Source organism: Notechis scutatus, chromosome Z (genome assembly GCF_049901735.1).
Source record: "Notechis scutatus isolate UNSWTSFEM ecotype Mainland chromosome Z, rNotScu1.2, whole genome shotgun sequence".
NCBI classification, from domain to species: Eukaryota; Metazoa; Chordata; class Lepidosauria; order Squamata; family Elapidae; genus Notechis; species Notechis scutatus.
The window spans coordinates 54,461,264-54,481,935 of record NC_142025.1 but is presented as its reverse complement, the minus strand read 5'-3'; the positions used below and the strand labels follow the sequence as shown (position 1 = coordinate 54,481,935).

At 43.0% G+C, this 20,672-nt stretch overlaps 1 protein-coding gene across 5 annotated transcripts in view; it reads right to left on the bottom strand.

Moving 5' to 3' along the window:
• The window catches only part of SH3BP5 (SH3 domain binding protein 5), a 117,666-nt gene extending 99,860 nt beyond the window's left edge, over window positions 1-17,806 (bottom strand). Inside the window, exons 1-2 of one of the 5 annotated variants that reach the window (XM_087946131.1) lie at window positions 16,322-17,805; window positions 8,858-8,920 (exon numbers count right to left, since the gene is read on the bottom strand). In XM_087946131.1, coding sequence (XP_087802257.1) covers window positions 8,858-8,920; window positions 16,322-16,405 — 147 coding nt within the window. In that variant the 5' untranslated portion in view covers window positions 16,406-17,805. Of the gene's footprint in view, window positions 1-8,857; window positions 8,921-16,321 lie in introns of all 5 variants that reach the window. The other 4 variants (XM_026686220.2, XM_087946134.1, XM_087946133.1 and 1 more) reach the window with 4 other exon arrangements.
• Window positions 17,807-20,672: the final 2,866 nt, after the last annotated feature.

The following is a 20,672-nucleotide window of genomic DNA, read 5'->3' as shown; positions in this document are numbered from 1 at the left end:
TTAATAATAATTAAAATGTTCCCATCCTTTCCCAATTTCATTCTCTCATTTACTTTTTCATTTATTTATTAACACTATATTACAATAAATATTTTATCCATTATTTTAGTCATCATATTTTCTAAAATTATTTCTATTTCTAATATAACAATACTATCTTATGTACCATTGCAGAATCTCTTTTTCAGTTAAATTTTCACCCATTATCTCTAAACAGGCTTATACTTTCAATCCTTATACCTTTTCCCTGTTTCTCTATATCTTGTTTCTGTCTTTTATAACTTCTTTTCCTTTCCTTCTTCCCCCTCTTCTTCTCCCTCCCCCTTTCCCCCCCTTGTTTCTCTATTTCTAATTCTCTCTTCTGTAATCCCCTCTTCTGTTGCTTTCTAATATTGTAATTATTTTTCAAACTATTCTTTTTTGGGGTTGTTTTTTCAAATCTTAAACTTTTCACTCTCTTTCCCCCCCTTTTCTCCCCCCCCCCATATAATTATTTGATCATTAAAGATGGCTTCTTCTTTGTCCAGATCTTCTTGTTCTACAAGTGTTTCTTGTTGTTTCTCATAGTTCCAGATCTCCATTTCTAAGAATTGAAATACGAAGCCAAAAAAACCTCTCCCTTCTTGTGCATCTTCTTTCTGCTTTTTAAGTTCCATTTTTAGTTCTTCTAAAAGTGATGCCATTTTAAACACTTTTACACAACCACCCGATTGATTTTAGTCATTTGAATGCAATAGCCAAAAATCCAAAAATCACCAAGTCATCCAAATAATCCAAAGCTGTTTCTTCTTGCTTCTTTTTTCCACTTTCTCTTCCTGGGGTTCTATTATTTTGTTACAAAGTTTCAGTAGGAATGTATCTTTTAGGAATCTTGTTAAGGTTTCACTGTAAATTCCTTTTAGTTCCAGGCAGTCTCCTCCATTTTTCCAGATTCTGCCATTTTATTCTTTTTCTCTCCTTTCCTGCTTTTAAAAGTTTTTAAATATCCAAAAATCTTTATTATCCCTTTGACATTTTATTTTCAGCTTAAATACCTATTAATGTCAAAGTGGATTTTTGTCAATTTCTTACTTAAATCTCTTAGTTGTCAGTATAAGGAAGGGAGAAAGAAAAAAACCCGAAATCCTTTCCCTTCCCTCTCTCCTTCGCCATTTCAAAGTCTTCTTTGGGAACAATGTTATTTTTATACTTTAAATTACAGGGTACCTTACGTTGTTGCTTTTTCAGTTTAACCCGGTCAACCAAAACTTTCTCTTCTTATCTTCCTCCTGTACTTTCTTTTCTGGTCGAGTTCTTCTTTGAGGTGGCCATTTCTGACCACCGCTGCAACCACCTTCAGGAAAGGAAGTAATGGCCAGCTGGGGAGGAGAGATGCAGCTCTCCTCGACCCTGCTGGCAGTCTTCCCCCTCTTCACCACCTCTATGGGGTGGCTTAGCCCCGAAACCAGCCAGCTCAGGGCGCTCCGGCAGTGAGCACGGATAGAAACCATGCACGATTGCAGATTTCGGTCCGTCGCCAAAGGAGCTCAAACCGGAAGTAATAAATCAATTAATTAACACTATTCTTATTAATACCTTATTGTGCTAATCAATTAAATACTTATATATAATTATTATAAATTATACTATTTGTCTATTATGAATTGATAATATTAATAATGTATATATATACTTTATATAATAATATTATGAGTTATCTGTATTTAATATATATCTATCAACTTTACAACTCTAAAATGCTTCCATCTAATATAAAGAATTACTTTATTCAGAGTAGGTTGTAGTTAATTATAATAATTTCATTCAATTCCTTCTGATTTCAAATTTTCACTTTCAGTTCATACCACTTAGTCCAAATCTTTCAGTATTGTCATCTCTGCCACATGCTGCATACTGTCTAGTAGAAGAATCGTTAGTTCTTATGAGGTCTTATAGATTCCCTCTTCAGTTGCACTATCGCCAGCTCTTTCTCAGTTTCTTTTCCTTTCCAATACACAATAGCACTTTCTACCCGTTTAGGTCTGCTCCGCTCTTATAACTCATTTTTGCTATCGTTCAAATTCGCTCTCATTTAGTTCTTCCTGATTTCTCTTAGTTTCTCCCACCGTGGTGCTTAGTCATCTGTCTTCTTCCTTTCCGAGTATCAAATAGCATCTTTCCTCCATCTTATTTCCACCTCTACCGTCTCTTTCTGCAGCTGATCTTGTTCTTTCCTCACCTTCAGTCTCCTGGTCCTATCTTCCTTCCTGATCTTTCTCTGATTAAACTCTTTTTACTTTTGCAAAGGCACTGCTCGCACCTCCTTGTTGCCTCTGTCCTAGGGTGTTTCCTCCCTCTCTCCATGAGTCTCTCTAGCCCACCAGATCATCTCGGGACTTAATGTCTCTTTTGGCACAATCAGCTTGTTTTGTGGTGCTAGGTTTTCTTTTCCGGTTTCGATGCTACAGTCCACAAATCTTGTCTTCCTTACTGTTGCTCGGATGTCACAGCCTCTGGTCTGCCATATCAAATGACGTGACAACTTTCACACTGGGTTTAGGGGATTTTCCTTTGCTGCAATGCTCCACCACGTTGCCCCGGGCTTCCACCACATTGCCCCCAGGCTTCCCCCTTCCTCTGCCTGTCTCTTCAAGACCTGCAGCCCCTCAGAAGGGCCACAAGACACAAGAAATCAGGTCCAAGGAATGGAGCCCGTTCTCTTTTTCCCGCTCCACTGCGACATCACAGCCGTAAGTTTGGGGGATCCCTGACCTAATCGGAGAATGAACCATCTGCAAAAAAACAACCAAACTGAAACAGCATCAAGGAATCTATCTAAGCCACACCTCAATCAAAGCTAGCCTTGGTCCAAAATGTATTCTCTAATAATGATAATTAAAAATTAAAAGAATTATATCTATATCTACAGAGATAAATAAAAACAAAATTTATGCTGCTAAGTACAACAGTGTTCACTAACATTATTATTTCTCCTATTTTTCACATTACTTTTTGATTTAGAAAGATCCACAAGAGATAAAATACAAAATATAAACTTTGTCCATACTTTTAGTTGGTGTACTCTGGATTTTAAAGCAAGTGGCAATACCAGCTTTCTAAAACAGGCAGACTCAAATAATAATAAGATCATCTAGTCCAGTGGTTCCCAAAGTGGGCAGTACTGCCCCCTGGGGGTGGGATGCCTTAGGGGGCTGCTAAGAGGCAAGAGGGCTGGCAGGGGGCATTAAGAGGTGGCAGGTGGGCGTTCGAGGTGCCAGCCCTGCAGGCTCACTGACTGCCGGCCACTCTGCTCTGTAGCCGGCACCTGGAATGTGAAACCCGTGTGCGGCGAGCCTTGCCAAGCTTGTGGGGGGGGGGAGGTGGGAAGTGGCAGAAAGGGGGCGCATTAGCTTCCAGGCTGCCCTCTCTGGTGGAAGCGGTGGAGGCACACCAGAAGGCCCGAAAGCAAAACCCTCCCAAGGCGCGCAGTGGAAGGGGTGGGTGGTCCGCCATTAGGGCCCCCTTCCCCGGAGAACAAGGGAGTGTGCAGCGCCCGCCTCACAAACCCTGGAAACTAAGAGCTAGGGCAGGTTTAGTAACCATCCCTTGGAAATGGGCAGCCTGTAATTTAAAGGAAAACCATGGCTGTGAAGAACTTTGGGACCTGCTTGAAACCTGACTGGATGCTCACAAAGTGCACCTAACATCTGAAAATAATTGGCATGGAAAATTGGATACTGTAAATTTCTTTCCAGAACTTTTCCCCTGGCTGTTAGACCTTCATGTTTGAAAGCTTTTGGGAGCCACCAAAGGAATCCTTTTCTCTCTCAATGCCTTCCCCTTTGCATCAGAAAAGTTAAATGCATCCATAAGTCTCCCTGATCTGATCAATTTTTTGCCAATAACATGTGTTCCACCCATATATTTTGGCAAAAAGGAGGAAATTGTAGATTCACAGTGGTTCCAAAAGTGAGCAGTACCCCTGGGGGGGGATGCCTTAGGGGGGCGGCACCTGGAATCTGCCGCCACTGACTGCCGTACCCCTGGGGGGGATGCCTTAGGGGGGTGCTAAGAGGCAAGAGGGCTGGCAGAGGGGCACTAAGAGGTGGCAGGGGGGGATTCGAGGCGCCGGCCCCGCAGGCTCACTGACTGCCGGCCACACAGCCCATTGACTGTTTCATCACTCTGTAGCCGGCGCCTTGAATGTGGAACCTGCGTGCGGCGAGCCTTGCCAAGCCTGGGGGGGGGAGAGGTGGAAAGTGGTGGAAAGGGGGAGCCTTAGCTTGCAGACTGCCCTTTCTGGTGGAAGCAGCGGAGGCACGCCAGAAGGCCTGAAAGCAAAACCCTCCCAAGGCGTGCAGTGGAAGGAGTGGGTGGTCCACCATTAGGGCCCCCTTCCCCGGAGAACAAGGGAGCGTGCAGCGCCTGCCTGGCCTCCACCTCGCCAGCCAGCCGGGCTTGCACGCAGGATGCGGGTGGGTGCAGCTGCGGCTCTCCAAGGCGCGTGGCTCGGTTCGGCTCTATGTGGCCAGCCCGGACCTAGAACCTAGCCTCCCTCTGCAGCCCGGTTCTTCTGACCGAGCCCTGCACTTGCTTGCTTACTTACTTTCTAAGTGATCATTCCCTCCGCCAGTCTGGGCTGTTTCTGCACGCCTTCCTCCTTCCAGATGGAGCATTGCAAAATTGGATGCCAAAGAAAGAACTGGGGCAGGGGGCTGGAGAAGGGGCAGAGGGGCAGCTGCATTAAGGAGCAGGAAGTTCTTAGCTATGGTTTATTGACTAAGCCAGAATCAAACAGCATGCTAAACTCTAACCAGAATGGCTGGGCTGATATATTCAGCCCATGTTTCTCAACCTTGGCAACTTGTGTGGACTTCAATTCCCACTTGGCTTTGCTGCTCTACTTTCCCAAAGTGTCACTGCTGTCGCTTTCTTTCTTTCTTTCTTTCTTTCTTTCTTTCTTTCTTTCTTTCTTTCTTTTTCTTCTTTCTTTCTTTCTTTCTTTCTTTCTTTCTTTCTTTCTTTCTTTCTTTCTTTCTTTCTTCCTTTGTCTGTCTGTCTATCTATCCCTCCAAAAGGTCTGTCTGTCTGCCTGCCTTCCTGCCTGCCTACCTACCTACCTGCCTGCCAGCCTGTCTTTCTGTCTTCCTACCTACCTATCTACCAATCTATCTACCTACCTACCTATCCATACATTTATCCAAAAGGCCTGCCTGCCTGCCTACCTACCTACCTACCAATCTATCTATCTATCTAGCTACCTACCTACCTCTCTCCCTCTCTCTATCCATCCATCCATCCATCCATGTTCAAAGGGCCAGCCCTGCAGGCACATTGGGAAAGTAGAACAAAGCCAGTCTGGGAGGAAGGGAGGGAGAAAGAGCTGATGCATCAGATTGAAATGAGGCCTAGTTTAGACTGAGGCCCTTTTCCACATTGAAACATCTTTGCCAGCACATTGAAACATCTTTGGCTTCTATTATAGGTTTTGTGGACAAAACATGGTCAAGACTATCAGGAAGCTCTCACATTTTGTTGAGGCTTTAAACAGGATCAATTGGACCAGATCTCCACCCTAAAAATTACTTTTCCCCAATGTATTACAGTGCCAATTCTGAAGAAGGCAAAACCAAAATGTACTTGTAAATTACAAGAACACACACACACACACCCTTCTAACCCTGCTGGAGCAGGTGATTGGACTAGAATAGATATCTCATTATCTTTCTCCCTCCCTCCTTTATTTCTTTTTCTTTCTGTCCCTTCCTTCCATCCCCCCCCCCTCTTTCTTTGTCCCTTTTTCTTTCTTTCCCTTTCTTTTCTTTTCTTTTCTTTCCCTTTCTTTTCTTTTTTCTCTCTCTCTTTCTCTCTCTTTCTTTCCCTCTCTCAGGCCCACCCCATTGACTTGACTTGCTTGGGCAGGTCCCTCCAGTGCAGTGGGCTCAATGGGTGGACCTGCAGGGCCGGCACCTAGAACTCGGCAGTAGTGGCATGTTTGAAAAGTAGAGTAAAGCCAGAGGTTGGTCATTTTTGCTGCAAAGAATCACAAAAGCTTCTGGGTTGTACACAAGAAGGGACACACATGTCAATGCAATTCAGTAACATAAAATAAAGAGATACAAATAAAACAAATCAACAAGAATCGGCAAAGGATCTCTGATTAGATTTTATTCACTACTAGAATCTAATCAGAGATGCTTTGCTGATTCTAGTCCAATGACCTGCTCTAGCAGGGTTAGAAGGGTTAGAAGGGAGTGTGTGTGTATGTGTGTGCATGGCTGTCAAAACTCCAAAAACAGATCAAGTATCTCTGGGGAGGCCAGTCATAAATTACAACACTTGCTAAACAACCGGCCATTAAGTGAGGACCACTTATTTGCCAGTCACCTGGCCATGCCCACCCAGTCACATGACCACCAAACCATACCTACCCAGTCATGTGACCAGCAAGCCATGCCCAGCCAGCAAGCCACGCCGGCCAGTGATGTGACCAGTAAGCCATACCCACCAAGTCACGTGACCAGCAAGCCACACCCTCAAATTAGGCCACACCCACAGAAATCTGAATCCCACCCCTGGGTGGGGGGCACCGAGGATGAGTTTGTAGCACCAAGGGGGCGGTGGACTGAAAAAGTTTGGGAACCACTGATCTAGTCCAAACAGGATGTGCACTTCTACAGTATTCCAACAGGTAAGCATAAAATAAAGACAATAAAGTTAACATTTTCTTGAGAATCTTGTAGTGGATTAAAAATAATCTGTTCTATATATAAGAACTCATCAGATTGGAAGTTTTTTATTGTTTAATTAAAAGCTTGTAACATGAACAAATATTACAAGCTTCTTCTGTGTGTAACTTCTTGAAGTTGGCTATCATATTATCATTTCATGTTCATATGTTGTCATTATTACTTCATGTTCATGGGTTGTCATTATTACTATTTATACCAAACACTTACAATCTTTTTCTTTATAGGACTTGTCTCCAGATTCCTTCCCATATCTATACTAATCTTCATCCATGTTCCAGCCTGGGAAGTTCCCTCCATCCATGTATAACTAAAACATACTAAGTTTAGTTTTTCCTTCCTCTGGACTCAGTACAGAAAATAAAACAATCTAGTGAAGAAGGAATGGAATAATCTTTATTTCTATCCCCAATCCTCTCCTTATCCCCATGGAAGTTCTGAACATCCTTTGCTATCAATAAAGTTATTAAATAAAGTATTTATTCAGCTATATTACCTCTGACTATTAATTTCCATAAACACCCTACTGATCAAACACCCTTACTGGCATACACTGAAAAGTAGGTGAATGCTTCCTAACACTCTTGCCTGATTCAAAAAGCTATATATATGCAAAGCACCAGCCAGTAAAGCTGGACCTCGCTGCCCTTTGCACACATTAACATACAGAGATCCTAGCAGAGATTGCCTGGTTGACACAACTGTACTTTCCCAGAATAGCTGCTTCTCCTTTGCCACGACTCTGAATTTTGATCTGAAGCTGGCTATGATCAACTAAAGGGCAGAGGTTTAAATGTGAAGGTACAGGAAGTTACTGTTAGGCAAACACAATTTAGCCTTTTCCAAACAGATACATATGAAACAAGGTATAAATCATACTGTCTTATATGAAAGGGGTCAGAAAAATGATCTAAATAGTCTGGTTATCCTTCACATTAAGGCAACATGTGGTTTGCTTGGAACTGATTAAATATAATGTAGTACCCCCAAAACTAATGCCAAACAAATAGCATTTTTCTTTTATGGAAGCTATATCTTCTCCAATAAAATATTTCATTATGTGCCTTCACATTTTGGATGTAAAAATCTAAAAATGCTAGGCTATCAAATCTAAGTGTCATCTCTAATAATTGTATTATTTTTTGATTATCTTAAGTTACTATGAAAAAGCAGCAGGTTGATGAATGTGGCTAATTGTATTATATCTACTGATATGGGTGATACAGAGAAAGCTTATCATGACAACCCGACTCATGGTTTTGTTTTTGTTATTTTTTTTGCTGTAAAAAATCAACCAGATTCAGAAAAAAGCAAGGTTTCTTAATTATTATTGGCTTATAGTCCCATTCTCATTTGGACCAACCTAATCAGAGATTCTGGAATTTATATATTATAGCTGTCTGAACTCATTAGCATTGCACACAAAAAATGGGAAGGGAGAGGCTGAGTCACCCACCACCTTGCTAGTTCATAGTAAATTAAGAATTCTGAATTATTATGTCCAAATATAATTTACAATTGCTCTGGTATAACATGTAAGCTTTGTGTGGCTTCATATTCACAGACAAGAAAGATCAGAAAATATTTTTTCATGTGGTCTCAAATTAACATTTTTGAAAGCAGAGCTACATTATTTTATGTTGTTTTTAGGAATTTTGAAATACAATAATTTTGTTACTACTGTATTTTTATATATGTTATAACGTTTTTATTTTTAATAGTCAATGTAGTTTTGCTGTAAATGAATTCTATTTATAAGTTTACTTTTCTGCTTTTTTCTATTTTTTTGTACCTTAAGAAAAAGTACGTTTTGTACCTTAAGAAAATAAAACAATATTTTGAAACAACCTTACTTGTCACTTGGATTCCTAAGCATGATTTTTGGTTGGTGTAAGAATAATAAAGAAGATTAATGAAATCCATGATACTATAGATAGAATGTTTCATCCAATTTCATATCAGAGATGGGCATAGTTGACTTTCTTTTCCTTCATTCACTAACTTAATCCATACAAATGTTTTCATTAGTTTCTTCTGCAATAATCTAAATAAATATTTTCCAGTTGAAATGTAGTTAAATAAAAGAAATATAGTTGGATGTTTAGATAAACAGCAAGGAAAAAGTGTACCTCAAGCTCCATTTCTCTCCGATTAATATCATCTGTAGATTGATTCAACTTTTCTAGTTCTCCCTAGAAGAAAGCCAAAATAATATGTTGAATAATAAGACACTGAGGGAGCCATGGAAGGAATCAAGTTATTAAGTATCATCTGGTAATTCACAGAGGCCCCCAATGGAATGTTAAACGGAAACAGGAGGACAGAAAACATTTTAAAGTAAAACTGAACTTTACTTCAGCTAGGCTCAGTTTGAAAGGGCAGAAACAGAGACCAGAAAGCTTTTGGATATTTAATACAATTCTAATGTAAGTTTCAGGGATTTTTTTTCTGTTACTATTGAAGCTCTGCATAATTATTTAGTGTGGTATTATTAGCAAAATGATAAATGACCAAAAAATGATCAAATAGCACATACGATTGGGATGAAAAATACAACATACCATAGTTCTTAAAGGCTCTAACTGTTTGGTTCTAATAGTAAATAAATTCCATGCAACAGTCATAGCATAAAATACTAAAATATTTTCATATTATATGTTTAACCTGTCATTTTTTCAAGGAGAATAAGACAATGTACATATTCCTCTCACATTCTCTCTAAAAAAGTAAAAAGACTCCCTGAAGTACAGCTTTACTTCTAGTAAGAGAGAGGCTGGACAAAGTTCACATGGCTATCAAAGTTCTTGATTGAATTCCTTCTCCTGACTTAAGTCATGGGTGTCTGTATGATGTCTGTATGGCAGAAGGGGATAAGTATGTCACATGAAGTCATGAATTATATAATTTGCATTATTTTCACAGTGATGCCTCATTGTACATTTTATCATTCCTTGTATCAGATAGTTACATCAATATTATAACTAGAGTCTGCATTTCTAGATTTTTAGTCCTCTGCTATTTGAAAAAAGAGAAAAAACAAAGATTTTCAGATGCTTCACTTTCACTTGTTTATTAATTGTTACAATAGTATTATAGCGCCAATTAGCATGATTACTCCACATTCAGAAAGAGTGCCAATAATTTAAACAAGATGTTTGAACAGATAAATTTACTCAAAAGCTAGATTTAAAACATTTTTTTAATTTTTTGTCCTATAGCCAGTATCGGTCTATAAAAAAATACAACCATTTTAAATAAAGAATTTTAAAAACAGAACCAATTTTGTGTAGGAGTTAAGATGCTGACCTAAAAACAATTAGGCTGTGAGTTCTAGTCTGGTATAAAAGCTGACTGAGTTAGTTACTCTCTCTCAGCTCAACCTACCTCATGTGGCTACTGTTGTAGGTAAAATAAGAGGAAAGAGGAGTACAGATAGTCTAAACTTATAACCATTCATGTAACAATGGTTCAAACTTACAACAGCAATGAAAAAAGTTAATTACAACAGGTCCACTTTTATGACCATTGAAACATCTCTGCAGTCATGTGATCAAAATTGCACTTAGCAACTGGTGTATTTATGATGGATACAGCATCCTGGAGTCATGTGGCCACAATTTGGGACCTTCTCATCCAATTTGACAAACGAAGTCAATCAGGGAAGCTGGATTTGCTTAACAACCATACGATTCATTTAACAACCACGGTAAAAAAAAAGTCAAATTGCTTGCAACTCATTCAACCATCTTGCTTCTGGTCTCAATTGTCAAGGATAACTGGTATTCGGACCTCAAGTTACTTATAAAGTAATAAAGGAGGGATAAAAATCTAATAAATAAATAAATAACTATAAAGAAACAAAGTCTCCTTCAAGTCAGGGATTGGCAGGGAATGAGGGAAAGGAGATAAAGCTTCTTCTTTCAATGTTTTGGGTTATTTGCAGTCCATTGCTGTTTTATTTTAACTTTGCTTCCCTGTCTATGGAAAGGTATTGTGAAACTCTGAAAGGAATACTTGCAGTGAATAGCCAATGTAATCGGCTGGCAAACATTTCCCATCCACAGCAATATCATTATTGTTATCAACCCCAATCTGATAAAATTAAGGAAGTTTATTGGCATGAGCATCATAAGAATGAATATAGCAATTTTTGTAAAAAATAGTGGACCGTAAAAGCAATCAGGATTTTATTCATAACAAAGACATAAGTGTCTTCCAAAAAGCTTATTGGAAAAAACAGCTATCTGGATTAAGTTCCAAGTGGGAAGAAAGATACAGGAACTATGGAGACTGCTTGGAAAAAATGATTTAATGGTGGACAGGACCACATTGAGGTGTTGGGCAAAAAAGAGCACATGGGTGAGAGAAGGAGAGAGATTTATACCCTCTGTTGGGCTTTGAACTTGCTTCCTGTTCCTCTGGCAAGAAATGTACCCTGACTGGTTGTGAAACTCCCATGGGGCCATGCAGGGATAACTTTGTAGGTTGTCTTGAGTCTCAAGCTTGATTGAAACTTGCTGGGTGATGTAATCATCCCAGGTGCCATGTGGTGAGTTGGGTAGAGCGCTAATCCTGAGAGCCATATCTTAATCTATTACCTTAATCTATTATTAGAGCTGAAGGGGAGCAGGGAGCTGCAGGAAGCTAATTCGTCTTTAAAAACATGTTTCTGCTTTTCTCATCCATGGAAATATAACATTCTGCCTTTTTAGCATTTCCTAGAATATTGCATTCTTCTAGGAGAGGGGTGGGTGCTAACTTTCTACAACAGTGGTTCCCGAACTTTTTCAGTCCACCGCCCCCTTGGTGCTACAAACTCATCCTCGGTGCCCCCCACCCAGGGGTGGGATTCAGATTTCTGTGGGCGTGGCCTAATTTGAGGGTGTGGCTTGCTGGTCACGTGACTGGGTGGGTATGGCTTACTGGTCATGTGACTGGGTGGGCGTGGCTTGCTGGTCACATCACTGGCCGGCGTGGCTTGCTGGCTGGGCATGGCTTGCTGGTCACATGACTGGGTAGGTATGGTTTGGTGGTCATGTGACTGGGTGGGTGTGGCCAGGTGACTGGCAAACAAGTGGTCTTCACTTAATGGCCAATTGTTTAGCAAGTGTTGTAATTTATGACTGGCCTCCCCAGAGATACTTGACCTGTTTTTGGAGTTTTGACAGCCATGCACACACATACACACACACTCCCTTCTAACCCCGCTAGAGCAGGTCATTGGACTAGAATCGGCAAAGCATCTCTGATTAGATTCTAGTAGTGAATAAAATCTAATCAGAGATGCTTTGCCGATTCTTGTTGATTTGTTTTATTTGTATCCCTTTATTTTATGTTGCTGAATTGCATTGACATGTGTGTCCTTACTTGTGCACAACCCAGAAGCTTTTGTGATTCTTTGCAGCAGAAATAACCAACCTCTGGCTTTGCTCTACTTTTCAAACATGCCGCCACTGCCGAGTTCTAGGTGCTGGCCCCGCAGGTCCACCCCATTGAGCCTACTGCACTGGAGGGACCTGCCCAAGCAAGTCAAGTCAATGGGGTAGGCCTGAGAGAGGGAAAGAGAGAAGAAAGAAAAGAAAGAGAAAAGGGAAAGAAAGAAAAAGGGACAAAGAAAGAGGGGGGATGGAAGGAGGGGACAGAAAGAAAAAGAAATAAAGGAGGGAGGGAGAAAGATAATGAGACATCTATTCTAGTCCAATCACCTGCTCCAGCAGGGTTAGAAGGGTGTGTGTGTGTGTGTGTGTGTGTGTGTGTTTGTGTGTGTGTGTGTGTGTGTGATCACCTTTGTGGGTGATCCTCACAGGAAAGTCATTGTTTGAGAATAAGAGATGGGGAGGTAGAGTGGGGTTGGGTAGATAGCTTGCCCGCAGGATTTGAGAAAGGAAAAAAAATACTGCAGTTTTTAAACAGATAGATCAATTTTAACAAAATGGGGATATTACAGATGAGAAGAAAAAACCTGGATTCACATGCTTCAGATGTGGATGGACAGATGAAACCACTTAAACACACAGTAAATTAACTTCAAACATTCGCTCATAACCTTGGGCTTTTCTTAAAAGCATAGAGAGGAGAGCAAAATGAACTCAGTTTTTCTTCATTCTGTTCTGTGGGCCAGACAAAAGGAAGGCTTTTTCTTTCCTTTCAGTGCTTTAAATTTTTTGTAGCAATTTAAATTTTTTGTCTTTCGGGTTGGAGACATTTTACAGTTACAATTACCTTGAGAGCACACAAACACACAAACAAACAAGGAGAAGAAAAGAGAAGAAAACAGAACTCTCACACACTGGTCATTCCCATCATAACTCTCAGTTAAATTAGGAAAGGCACAAATCTTAATAAATATATCACATAGTTGCATAGAGAGGAAGAGAGAAACAAACAGACAAACAAAACCCCCAACATTCCTATTTATATATTTCCTTTTCTTTTAAGTATATTTATTTAGCCAAATTGGTTTTCCAGCTTCACCCCATCCCTGAGCAAAGCCTACTCTTTACACAATTTGCTCAAATCTTTTTCCTAAATCTCCTAGGATTTAGTCACTACCTTCAAGCTACAGCTTCCCATGTTCCCCTTCCGATGGGGGTCTGGGAGAACCTGCTGATTTTCCTAAGCATTCGAGTATGGGCACCTAACACAAGGTTTTGTTCAGTGACGTTTCAGCTGGCTGCCCAAAGTTCAACTCTCTCAGTCACTTTTCCATTCCATTTTCACACACATCCCCTTCCCTAACAGAAGGTCCTGTGCTCTGACCTGACCTCCTATACTTTCCAGGCCCTGGGCTTTTCTGTGGCTAGGAAAGGCCCAGAAAAAGCAACACCTAGCTGTGATTGGGAGAAGGGCCCTCTCACTCATACAGGCATACACACATTTCCCACATTTTTCTGGGCTTTAAAAGTTAAAGTTTAGAGATAATCATCTTCTTTCCAAGCAGCCTTTGAGCTCAACACTCAAAACCCCTCAAAGGTTTTAACCTTTGTTCCAAATGGCCAAGGTCCAGGAAAACTCACTCACAGATGTAATGGGTCTGCTGCCAGCAAAGGAGGCTTACCTGGGCCAGGTCCATTGGTCAGGTTAGCTTGGAATCCCATCTTTGGGTATCAAATTGTTGGAAGAAATGTCCATCTGGGTTCAGTTCCAAGTGGGAAAAAAGACACTGGAAACATGGAGATTGCTTGGAAAGATGGTTTAATGGTGGACAGGACCACATTGAGGTCCTGGGCAAAAAGGAGCACATGGGTGAGAGAGGGAGAGATTTATACCCTCTGTTGAGCTTTGAACTTGCTTCCTGTTCTTGTGGCAAGAAATGTACCCAGACTCCCATGGGACCATGCAGGGTAACTTTGTAGGTTGTCTTTAGTCCCAAGCTTGGTTGAATCTTGCTGTGTGATGTAATCTTCCCAGGTACCATATGGTGAGCTGGGTAGAGCAGGGGTCATCAACCTTTTGGACCTCAGGAACCACCAAACTCATAATTTTAAATCCCGTGGACCAGAGACCCTGGGAAAATCCCCCAAAAAGTCTGCAGGAAAATTCCCCACCCTGTTTTCCTACCGATCAATCATTCTTTATTTGGGATTGCAGGATACCATCTCCAGCTCCATTCTCGAGGGAGGGGAGGGAGGGAGGGAGGGAGGGGGAGGGAGGGAGAGAGAGAGAGAGAGAGAGAGAGAGAGAGAGAGAGAGAGAGACTTTTTGCTTCACGAAATGAAAGCAGCAGAAGTCTTTCTTTCTCTTCCCCAAACTCCACCAGAACGGTGCAGCCTCTTAGAGCAGGATGCCTTGCAGAATCCCAAATACTCATTTCTGGTGGAGTTTGGGGCAGAGAAAGAAAGACTTTTGCTGCTTTCCTTGCATGCAGCCAAAAGCAGAAGAAAGAAGCGAAAAGAAGCAGCCTGGTGGCCAGGCGAGGCACATGGCGCGAGTGGGGCAAGTTCCCCCTCTGTCCTTTCCCCCTTCCCTCACTACCCCGTGTTGTTTGCAATGTGATGCAAGCCTTGTGTTCCCATGGGCCATGTGGGCGGCGCAGCCTTGTTTTCCTGTCAGCCTGGATTAATTGCTTTGGGGGGTGCTTTGGGGGTTTCTCTGCGGAACACCAAAATTTTCTTGCGGGCTATCAGTGGTCCCCGGCCCACTGGTTGGAGACCACTGGGGTAGAGAACTAATACTATCATGTCTTGAGAGCCATGTCTTAATCCCATCACCTTGGAGCTGATGGGGGAAAGGGAACTGCAGGAAGCTGCTTTGTCTTTAAAAACATGTTTCTCCTTTTCTCATCTAGGGAAATATAATATTCTGCCTTTTTAATATTTCCTAGAATATTTCATTCTTCTTGGAGAGAGGTGGATGCTAACTTTCTACAAGCTTAAGGAATAGATTAAGGAGGAAAGCAAACACATTTTTTTAAAAAATCACAAAACCCCAGAATAATTACAAACCACTTCCAGCAAAATGAAACTAAGATTGAGACACTGGCATCATTGAATGAATCCACTTGTGCCATAGAAAGAATATATAATATCCCTTCCTATGTATTCTGTCAGAGTGGCATCAGTCTTTACCTTCCCAACCTGATCCTTCAAGTTACGTTAAATCTGCATCTATTAAGAGGTCCTGCCAACAGCCTTCTGGCTCTGGTAAAGATGTCCTTCCTTCAAGTCAAACTATCACACATAAACTTTTATTGGCAATAATATGAAACTGATTTGCCACCCTCCTTTTTCCAGGATGATTTTGTGTGTGTGCATCTTTATGGCCTTGATATTTCACAGTTGTTTTCCATCCAAGCACAAACCCACTTTTCAAGGTCAGCTGTAACCTGAGATCTGCAGACCAGCTTAGGGAAGACCTGAACTACAACAACACATCAGAGTTTATTGAGGACATCCAGAGACTGAAACTTTCTTCATGTCAGGGTGACATTTAGAGCAGGAGCTGGCATCATCTATTAACAATGATGAGGTACTGCTTTTTAATAGAACTACAGGAAGATCCTGCACGTGGATTAAATTACCCCACAAGGGGTTTTCCAATCCTTTCTAACTCGCCCCCAGCCTTTTAGGGTCCTTCTAACCTAGGCACGGCATCCCTTGGTGGTCTCCCATCTTCTTTTCGACCCACCTCCCGGTTCGCGTTGCTCCGCCATGCTAAAAGAACCTGTAAAGATAAACACGGATTGCGGAGAGGAGTTGAATCCAGGAAACAGGAGCAAGCTGGGAGAGGAAGGATCCAGCTCATGAAAGAAAATGCCCCTTTAGAAACGGGAGCATCTTTTCTTTCCAATGAGTTTCTCCAGCCAGCTACAAAAAGACTTCGGCGGAAATCAAATAAAGCCAAAAAGAGGAGGGAAACCCACCACCATCAAAATACCAAGGTACAACAGATAGGAAAACGCCCCTAGAGGGAGAAAAGGCGATATTCACGAAGATTCAAAGAACCTAACCAAGGACGTAAAACACGCGCTTACTTTGTAATTACAGATCTGTTCGCGCCCCGATCCTATCATCCCACCCACTTTCGACTGCAATCGCGCCTCTGGGGCTACTCTTCCAAGGATCTCGGGTAGAGCGATCGGAGACTCCGCTTACTTGAATCCTGGGGTCCACTTCTTCTTCCTGGGGCTGCAGCGGACTCCCTTCCTCTGCCGCGGACCTCTTGGAGCCAGGATCCATGTTGGCTGAGCACGACTTGCCAATTCAGAGGAGAGGAATCTGATCCTGCCTCTGCGCTTTGGGGAGCCGAGGGGCCGCCGCCAAACTGGTCCAGTAGCCTAGATTCCACTGCGCCGCCCCTGCGGTGGTGTGACCCTTTAGCTCCTCACCGCGGGGCTGCGCCAGAAAGAAGGAACCGCTTCTCCGTTCGCGAAAGAGGGAAGTAAATCTTCCTCGCCCCCTTACTGCCGCCGCAACTGCTGTTATTAAAGCGGCGGCGGTGCTGTCACAGAGTGGCTCTGTGTCTCCTTGACATCGATGCAAATCCAACTGTATCAGGCGCCTCCTTCCCTGAAGCTATTAAAGGGCTCCGAAGAATAATACAATAGCCGAAACAAAGCAGTTAAATGTGGTTAAGTAAAAGAAGTCCCCCCCCCCACATTCGATTCTCTTAGTGCTTGTAGAAGAGGGGGGTGCAGTCGGTACATTGTTGCATGGAGCTCAAAGGGGACCCATGAAGGGGAATTTAAAAAAGAAAAACAATATTGTATATATACTTCATACTCTATACGCGCCTTTCACTGCCGAGCAGCAGTCTGATTGTCCGGCCCTGGAACTCTGCCGCGGACCCGCCCAGAAGACGTGGCCAACTGGGAAGGCGACAAACAGAAAAGGCAGTTTGCGCCCAGCTGCTCAGAGGAGAGGCATCGAGCAAGTTGGCAGGAAGGGCACGAAGGCAACTCTGAGCCGCGAGGGACTCTTTTTGCTAAGCAGCTGCGCCCCACCCCCAGCTTGGCTGTGAGAGCAGAGCAGGAGGGCCTCGCGGGGGTCGGGACAGAAGATACCGCCGGCATCACATGACAAACCGAGAGTGCAATCCAAAACCAAACCACGTTTCGATAGATTCAGGCGTAACACGCCACAGGAGAGGTGCCTACGAGCCCAGTCTGTGAATGGAGGGGATGTTCAGAGCAGGAGACTAAGTGGGGTGTCCGGGAAATCCTCGATGGGCCTCCCCCAGCCGGGAAAAGAGTGAAGGAGGCGTCCGGATGCCAGCTCTGGGCGGAAAGAGGCCTCGCCGGGGGTTTTTCTCACTGTCTCGCCCAGCCGTTCCAACGTTCAGAGTCGCAGTGTTCAAGATTCTCCCGGCGAAGGCAGAGTTCATCTTTCCGTCCCCGCCGGCTTTACGGAGACAGAGCCCGGGAGTCCGGGTGGTGGCGTGAGGCAGCCACCTGGAAACAAAACGAGAGCAGAGGACGACGCTTCTCTCCCTCCTCCTGTGGTGGCCACGGACTCTTCCTGGCGAATACACTAACGTGTATTACTGCTTTATTATCTTTTACAGAAGTACTTGTCCTCTTTTTAATATATTTGCGAGTCTGTTTGAATGTAATTAATAAATGTACAATTACGACATTGATTTATGTGTCCATGTGTAGGTGGGGGGCCCATATTAGTCTTGTTCCAGCACTTAATAATCCTCTCGGCGGCCCTGCCCGTAAGATTGGTGGGCGCCAGACAGGTTTAAAGGACTCAAGATGGCCCTGAAGCTTTTGCAGAGGGCAGTTACTTCACTAGGCACACAGCTGATTGCCATTGGCGGTAGGTGTGCACTGCATGTAGGGAATGGATGTGGACTTACGGCCGGTTTTGGGTTGGACTGATTGGATGTGATAGATTTGTACATCAGAGTAGCAGAAATGCTACTCTGGGCAGCTTACAATAATGAATGCAAAAATCACATCAAACCACAGTGAAAAAGTCAACAAGAACAAAAGCCACAATTAGGGCACATCAAGAGGTACTTGCCCCCAGCCAATTCTGAAAGTTTTCCTAAAAAGTAGGGAGAGATCCTTCCACCGAACTCATACAAATGAGAGGAGTGTATTGGAAGAAATGTCCATCTGGGTTCAGTTCCAAGTGGGAAAAAAGACACTGGAAACATGGAGATTGCTTGGAAAGATGGTTTAATGGTGGACAGGACCACATTGAGGTCCTGGGCAAAAAGGAGCACATGGGTGAGAGAGGGAGAGATTTATACCCTCTGTTGAGCTTCGAACTTGCTTCCTCTTCCTGTGGCAAGAAATCTACCCTGATTGGTTACCAGACTCCTATGGAACCATGCAGGGTAACTTTGCAGGTTGTCTTGAGTCCCAAGCTTGGTTGAATCTTGCTGAGTGATGTAATGAAGAGGGTTTCGGCAATTCCTATTATGGTTGAATGGCTTGGACCTGAGTGAGGACTAATCCCATTACCCTGGAGCTAAACTTCTTTGGTCTTGTAGATAGGATGGCTGTCTTTCTGGGGCTATTAACAAGGTGGGGGCTGCTTTTCAAGAGCATGTTTCTTTTTTTCTCATCTAGGGAAGTATAATATTCTGCCTTTTTAATATTTCCTAGAATATTTAATTCTTCTAGGAGAAAGGTGGGTGCTAGCTTTCTACAAGTATAAGCAACTTTTTTTGAAGAGGTCCCCTAGTTTTTAAGACTTGGGTAGGGAAGTTGTTGACTTTCAGATATTTCTGAATTGTAAGTCCCTGCTACCAAGAATGGTGTGATGGCTGTTAGGAATTATGATTTGGTAAAACATTACAAGGAGCCATTATCTATATATAGCATGAGTAATTTTTAATTTTGGGTTTATTCAAGATCATTTTTCTGAGTTCACACAACACTGTATTAATATAGCTAAAATTGGATGATCAAAGATAATATTTTTGGGGTCAGTCACCAGGACAAGAGATTTAATCTTCCAAATTTTAGACTTGTGCTGGAGTCCATCTTCAAGGAACTTCTCCCTTGATACACTCTGATGAGAGATAAGTTCCCTGAGAATGGGCTCCAGCCAGAGTCCAAAAGCTTGGAAAACTAAACTTCTGGTCCTGGTGACTGACTCAGATTGGATCCTGCAACATTATCCTGAGACACATATTTCATTTGAGAGATGTTTGAATCATGCAATCAATTAACAATTACTTCTGAACTTGAGGAGGGCGGGGCTTGAGCGGCAGCGAAAAGACAGTTTTCTTGGGGCTCTGAGAAAGCCGCCAATACCCCAGCAGCTAGACAGTCCCAGTGGATCTGAACTGTTCTGGTGAGACAGTAAGTGGAAGGAGCACATCCTGTCAATCCCAGGGACATTGCAAAGTCTCTGATAGATCCAGGAAAGCTCTACAGTCCAGCAGTGGTGGGAAGCGGCCATATATCACGAGCTGCTAAGAAGTTGAGTCAGCCTCGGAACGGAAGAGGAAAAGAAAGATGGTGTGTCACCAAATAAAAGAATTATTAAAGAAAGACAGAAGACAGAAAAGTTAAGGATAGCGGCGAACGGAAAGGAACTGTCAATTTTATTTGCATTTTTTATTCTTTGGTGGGGGGGAAAGATTACCGTATTTGCCGGCGTATAAGATGACTTTTTTGCCCTGAAAAACATGCCTCCAATTGGGGGGGTCGTCTTATATGCCGGGTCGTCTTATACGCCGGCAAATAGTAATTGGGAAGCACTGCGGCTGCTCGCGGCTGAGGCACTTTTGCACACCGTGGAAACGAATCCCGTGAAGCCGAAAGGAGCAGCCAGCCTTCTCCCAGCTCCCAAGGAAGCGAGGCTCGCACCGCCCGAGCTCCGCTGAGGTATCCGGCTGGGGCTGTCAGGAGTTGTTACCGCTGGCGCGGCTCCGCACGGCTCCAGTCCCGCGTTGCCTCGGGAAGGGAAAGGCAAAACCAGGAGCCGCTGCTGCCATTGCAAAGCGCCGCCGCAGCTCTTCCTTTTTGCCTTTCCCTTCCCGAGGCAACGCGGGACTGGAGCGCATGAGCGCGCCAGCGGTAACAACTCCTGACAGCCCCAGCCGGATACCTCAGCGGAGCCCGGGCGGTGCGAGCCTCGCTTCCTTGGGAGCTGGGAGAAGGCTGGCTGCTCCTTTCGGCTTCATGGGATTCGTTTCCACGGTGCACAAAAGTGCCTCAAAAAAAAAAAGTGCAAAAGTGGAAGGCGTGCGGAAGAGGGGCGAGTATATAACAAACTATATTTTGAGTGGAAATGTTGGGGGGTCGTCTTATACGCCGGGTCGTCTTATACGCCGGCATATACGGTACTTTGTCTTGCTTCTTTGTTTAAATAACTGGACTGGATTGAATTTAAAAATAAGAAGAAATTAAACCTTTTTTGCTTTTTTAGTTTAAATATTTGAAGTATTTTTTCTCTTGATTCTTTTTTTTTACTTTCATTGCTTAAGAGTATAGAGATACAGTGTAACTAAGGAACAACTATAAGAAAAGCTAAGCAATACTGC